General features: G+C 38.4%; 1 protein-coding gene across 3 annotated transcripts in view; it reads right to left on the bottom strand.

Moving 5' to 3' along the window:
* Positions 1 to 1,767: 1,767 nt before the first annotated feature.
* Positions 1,768 to 6,555, bottom strand: part of HEPACAM2 (HEPACAM family member 2) — a 41,690-nt gene continuing 36,902 nt past the window's right edge. For all 3 annotated transcript variants that reach the window (XM_019627604.1, XM_019627602.1, XM_019627603.1), the window contains 2 exons: positions 5,428 to 5,537; positions 1,768 to 2,438 (listed from right to left, as the gene is read on the bottom strand). In XM_019627604.1, the coding sequence (XP_019483149.1) occupies positions 2,435 to 2,438; positions 5,428 to 5,537 (114 nt within the window). In that variant the 3' untranslated portion in view covers positions 1,768 to 2,434. The remainder of the gene's footprint in view (positions 2,439 to 5,427; positions 5,538 to 6,555) is intronic.

Below are 6,555 nucleotides of genomic sequence, written 5' to 3'. Positions count from 1 at the left end.
CGTGAGCAGCCACCGTGAGCAGCCGTCCAGAAGCCGGCAACTGATCTGCCTCACCTGGGAAGAGCGCAATTATGGTGCCAGCTTGGGCTAGTGAAGCAATGTCCTCCACAACTAGACTGAAGAACAAAACGACAGCAACTTATCTGTTCCCCTTCCCCCAATTCCCCAGTGCTGTTTCCATCCCCCAATTCCCCAATAAAAATCTTTTAAAAAAAAAGAACAAAAGAACAGCAACTAGTCTGTTCCCCTTCCCCCGATTCACTAATGCTGTTCCCCTCCCTCAATTCCCCAATACAAATCTAAAAAAACCCCAAAATAAATAAAAAAATAAAAATAAAAATAAAAATACTATATCGTTGGGTATTTGGGTTGTGTCTACCTTTATTTGGCTGGAATGAAATACTAAAGGGTGGCATTGCCAGGTCAGAGTGATGTAGGGTATTTCTTGTGCCGGGGTCATAGTCTTGCCAAGCTGAAGAACGGAGACACGGACCAGAGAGGTAAAGTTTGTAGCAGAGGATAGTTTAATTAAAGCAAGAGAAAGGTTACAGCTCCCAAGCAGGAGGGGGTACCCGAAAACTGGGATGCCCACTAGCTAGGGTAAAAGGCTTGAGTTTTATACTTTTCTTTCTGCCTGGAAGGGGGAATGCTAGAATGCTGGTGCCTGTCATTAAGGTGTTTATCAGATTTGTTCTGTTGCTCAGCCTTGGGAAGGCCTTTCCTAATGTCCTCCAAAGTGGCTTTGTTGCTCTGGGGCATGATGGATGTCTCTGTTCTAGTATGAGGGAGTTATCTTATAATTTATAAAGAAATGGCTAATGTAAGAAATGGCCAGTGCTTTATTCTTTTGTTCAGTCTATCAGGAAATTCCTGACTGAATGATGTAACTAACCTGTCTTAAGAATGTTTGCAGCCAATGTGATTAAATATATATATTAGTCTTTCATCTCCAAGATCTCTATAAGACTCAATGATCCTTCTGTCCCCACGCCCTGGGCCTCACTGCACCCTGAACAGCTTCCCTGTGCCATTTTGTATACGTGCTTCTGTCTAGGCCTCAGGCCAACTTCCCTTCACAGAGTTTCTGCAACCTTACACTGGGTTATCTAGTAGTTTTATCTCGTACCTTTTATCTAGCAGTCTTGCCTAATGATGATTGTTATCCGAATAGTTTTTTATTTGGGGGTTGTGAAATGGTGTTATCTAATTCTAGCATTTGGTCTCTCACTGATTTTTTAAAAATTCAGCAATGTACAAAGAGCAAGATCTTTCCCAGAATCAGCAGTTCAATACAGTAAGCCTGGAGGAAAAAAAAAAAGCTGTGAGAAAGCAAGATTCTCATTTCAGTCGTTCTCAATAATCTGCACTTTATTGTGTGGCAGGGAGCCCTAGACAAAGGCTTTCCCGGACCACTTGGCCACCAAGACTTTCCTGTTTAACATTTCCCAATTCCACCTCACCCGGGAGCCCGTCAGGAACTAACACAATGCCACATGCCATAATAAGGAATCCTCGCTGCTAACCCAGAAACCTCAGGGTATGTAGCTCGGAGTCCTGTCCGGATCTGGGCTCAGCCTCTGGATATGAATCTGCTGAGCCGATGCTGGCATCAATAAACGTTGCTTCCCGCCCTGGGCCTTGGTGTCCCGTCTCTGTCCGAGTATCCCGCAACAATTGCACAGTGAGAAATAAGGGTAAAATATCTAATTCTACAATCTGACTTCTACGTAAAATTTTCACTCTATAAGGCAAAGAATTTAGGCCATATAAAAGCAAAACCAGAATAATTTATTTGAATCCATCTTTCCTTGAACAAAAATAAAAGTAAGACTTTAATGTCATTTCCTGTAGCATTTTACAAGTCTTTTCACCATTGGTGATTGACAGCCAAGGAGAAGGCACAGTCTTGTTTTTGAGACAACCATCATTTTCTGTGGCACAAATATCAAGACAGAAATTTGGGGATGAAATAAAAAAATAAATACAGCAATCTTAAAAAATAATGAGAATTTAATAAAACAAAGTCTGCTGAAAATTTTCCAAATAAAACGTTTCCTAGGTTAGATCTGATAGTGTCAATGTTGATGAAAGTGAAAGTATAGATAAGAACTAATGGAGCCTTTTAGAGGAACTTGATAGAGAGAGACTAATTGGAAATCCCCAGTCTTCTTTTTCTGAGTCAGCATGATAAAGACTATCCACTGAGGCCTTTTTCCCAGCCAGGCTTCACTGTAGTGTATAGTGTGTATGCAGGAAAACCTGCAGTCCAGTTTTTATAAATGACTCTGTTCTGCATTTAAAAGCATTTGTAATGAGTAAGAGGTATTGGGCTTGATTTCTTCACTGATTCCGGATGAATATACATTGCCATTGTTTTTCCTCCAAACAGTTCCTTCATTATTTCACTCCAATGCACTGTTTTGCCTATGAATGCTCACCTGCCAAAGAAATGTTATAAGACATGTAAAATATTCTATAGATTTCCAATTCTAAGGTAGAGGAACCTTCAGTCCTTTTATTCCTTTCCATAGCTGCAAATAATATGAGTTTTGAACTAGGTCAAGAAAATTACATTTATAAACCAATAACTATAGAGTAAGCAATAACTCAATTCTGTAGGTGATTTCCTTTTGCAACTAAAGGTTCACTTACTTGAATGTCTTATTTTTAAGATAGTAACAGCCACTCTTGGGTTCAAAGTAAGCTGTGCCAGGAGTATTTAATGAAGTAAACAGACAGCATCTAAATAAATGCAGCCATGAATTCAAATAACAAATAATTGGCTGAGTAATAGAATATGAACACAGATCAACTTACCAATTTATTAAATACCAGTCCAATTAGGTAATAGATACATATAGTAATGAAAACAACACAGCTAGAATAGTCTTCAGAGCCAAAGAAAAAAAAATTTGGCTGTCTTTCCTATATCAGAAGCAACCATCAAATAGAAGTAAAAGAAAGCAGTAAGTTATGATACTTTACCCAGAGCAGGCACATTCACTTTGGGAATGGGGGATGGGAGACATTCACTAACCACATGTAATACTGCATTATTCATGAAATTGATCTTTGAATTTAATTGGACCTAGAGCAATTAGGACCGCAGGCAATCAGGAGAGAAAAATGGTCCCTGTATGTTTAGGCCATGTTTATCTTGCTGAGGAATATTTATTCTACTAAGAACCACTAGTCTTTAGTTAAAATAAGCAAACAGGAACCCACTAAAGTATGAAATCCTTAAAAGACTGCATCTTATTTAATCTCTATCCCTAGTACATAGTTAATGTCCTGGAAATGTTTGTGGATAGATTTAAAACAAATAGAATATTTTCTTTTTATTTCTGAAATAAAAAGAAAATATTCTACTTGTTTGTTTTTAGAACAGGTAGCATATATCTGTATTCAAGGAAAATAACACTTTTTAAAATATTGGCTCCCCTTTGGGATGAGTTGGAAGAGAGACAGAGGAGGAGATTTTTAAAAGATATTAGAGAGAAGGGAGACAGTTTTACAGAGAAGAGAAGAGAAGGGCAGATTCAGAGAGGGAGGACATCAAAGGATGCAGGTAGAGGAGGAGAGAGTCACAGGAAGACAAAGACACACGAAGCAAGACTCAGAAGATGGAGAAGAAGTTGGTGAGAAGAGAGAGGCCGTGGAGATGGGGGAGGGGTCCCTCGGGCTGGGATTGAACCGGTGTTCCTGGGTTGACTGCCTCTTGAAGGAGCATGTCAGTAGCAGCTTTGAATAGTCCTTTATGTGCTTGGAGAAGAACATTTCTGCTTTATTTTCAACCTTCAAAGTTTATTTCTGAAATAAAGTCTTACATTTCCAAAAAGTTGTAAAGATATTGCTCAAACCTGAAAGCATTCTAGTTTCAGAGGGGTTTTTTTTCTTTTTTTCTTGCAATTATTTTTTTAGAGGTTTTTTTTGTTGTTGTTGTTGCTTTTTTTTTTCTTTTTTTTAATGTAAAGATTCGGGGTTTTTTGCATGCAAAACCAACCTAATCATTTTATTTTGTGTTCTGAAATTGTAACTGCCATATTCCACAGTTTAAAAGCAGTATTTATTTCATTATTGGGAGACTTAAAAGTTAAATCTCAAGTTTTTATATCGTTTGTTTGCATTCTAATTGGAAAAATAGATATATAGAATGAAGGACATATAGGAAAAACACATGAATATAAATAGCATACAATTTTTAATGAGACACAATCTTAAAATTAGGAAACAGACATACTGTCAAAATTCTTCCTATTCCTTATATTTAACAAAGAAAAGATCCCTTAATTTTCTACTCCAGAAAGTAAAGAGGGTTAGGTGTAATTTTAGATTTTTTTTAAAACTGTTATGGAATAATATTCCACTCTCGTGTTTTACTAGATTATAAATATAATGCTTTAAAACAAATTTCTTTTTAAACCAGAAGTTCCTAGCTCCATCAGGGTTCTGCTCCTAATTTACCTGACTCCCTTTTCTCCAGGTCCCCTGGGACAAGAAGGAATGCATAAGTGGGGTGGGTCCTCTGAGGTGCTCCTGCCACTTATTTAGCCTTTAAATGACTGTGTAGCCTCCCAGGGCTGGGTCTTCTGCCTGTAAGGCGATTTCCCATGCATTCATCCACTGCTACCTATCACTTTTGCTATTTACCCAGAAGGGTGCATGACTTACTTTTCTAGGAATGTTTCTTTTGCCAGAGGGGAAGTTCCTGTGTGTGGTTATTAATGTTCTTTTCAAAGTCAATAAATGACAAAGAAATGATGGAAGATGATTTGTGGCAGTTATGTCTGCAGGCAGCTATCACCCACAAAAAAGGGAAGTTCGTTTCACTATTTCAAAAGGCTATAGGTTTAGTTTCTCCAAGACTGGGAAGGTTGGTGACTCCTTAGTGTCAGTCTTGGCATTGGCCTCAGCTAAGGTTTTATCCTCTCAGTGGGAGGCCAGTCCTCATGGTGGTATTCATGTAGACTGCTCTGAATCTGTAAGAGGTGGAGCACTTGGATGGTGACAGTATTGAGTACATTTTATAGGGTTTTTTTGTTTTGTTTTCCTGGTCATTTTTCTGGTGACAGATAGATCACTGGCTCTAAAACCAAATCAATACTGGAAAATCGTTAAGATAACCATGATGGCGGGAGAACTGGCCTGAAGACCCTTTTCATGCCCAGATATAGATTCACTGGGGGAATGCTGGATTCTAGAGCTCCCCATTTTGTCCACTGGCCCAAGTGCACAGCCGCAGAAGATACTTATGTGTTTGCCTCTTTTGTTTCTTCAGATTATTTTCAGGTGGGAAAGTATGTGTAGAAGCCATAATTTCCCATGTTAATATTTTTCTTCTGAGGCGTACAGTAATTTCTGGGGAAAGCAGGGGCTGAATGCCGAGCCCATCCAAGGCAGGATCACCAAAGGCAAGTTCATACTTACTCCAGATGGTCTTGCTGTTGGGCAGGGATGTGCTGAATAACTTCGTAAATTGTACTGTGCAAATCTTGCCCTGATACACCGTCAGAGGCTGAAACAGACCTACTTGGCATCTAGAAAATGTAGCACATTAAAAAATAATTAGCAGACAAGTAAATAGTATTTCCAGCACACTGCACTGTTGAAAACAACTGGAAGTAGTGATGAGTAGAGAATTAGAACTGTTTATCTCCCTACAATGCTCATTTCCTCCTTGCTACAGTTCCCTGCACTTACCCTATGGTGGTGAGTGCAGCAGCACAGCTATGAGGTCAGAGGAGCAATAGCTTGACAAAGCTATCACTTTTTTTCTTCATTTAAGAAAAAAGCTGACAGTGCTGTAAAGAAAATATAATAGAAAGAAAAAATAGCAAAAGATATCAGGACAGCTTAGAATCAGAGAGCTTATATTATTATCTATTACATTACAGCTCGATTACCTTTTTGACACTATTTGCCGATTACATGAGCAAGGGGGGTTGAAAAGGAAGAATGATGTATAGCCAAAAGCCCTCATCACATTACAAGTTAGTAAAGACAGTAGCAAGAAATATACAATAGAACACAGGAATGGAGATGACTTTGTTTGAATGTAGTAAAGGACTCTAAAAACTAAATGCTTGGATGAATAGTAGCTTGGAAAGTATAGTAGTGTATTTCTGTCTGGTAAAAGCCAACATGTATTTTATTGAAACTGAAATTCATGTTTTATTAACTCCCGTTCCTTGTATTTGATAATTGTCTTCTGTAAATACTGCCTTCCAATTATTTAGCAAAACTCTGGTCCCCTTCGTATCCTGAACTCTTCCGATTTTCATCATACTTCTGATCACTTTCTGTCATCTATATTTATACAGCTCCTAAAGGACTCTTGGCCCTTGATAAATCACTTGAAAGTTCTTTATCTCATCTCAAATTGACACGTCAGGTTATATTGGAACATCTTAGCTTTATGTTTTTCTGGAAATTGCCTGTTTCCATTTCACTTGGTTTTTTTTTTTTTAAAGGGTTTTATTGGGGAATTGGGGGATGGGAACAGTGCTGGGGAATTGGGGGAAGGGGAACAGACAAGTTGCTGTCCTTTTGTTCTTC

The sequence above is a fragment of the Hipposideros armiger genome, unplaced genomic scaffold, assembly GCF_001890085.2.
Source record: "Hipposideros armiger isolate ML-2016 unplaced genomic scaffold, ASM189008v1 scaffold_737, whole genome shotgun sequence".
NCBI classification, from domain to species: Eukaryota; Metazoa; Chordata; class Mammalia; order Chiroptera; family Hipposideridae; genus Hipposideros; species Hipposideros armiger.
Note: the sequence above shows the minus strand (reverse complement) of the source record. Positions and strands in the feature narration are given on the sequence as shown.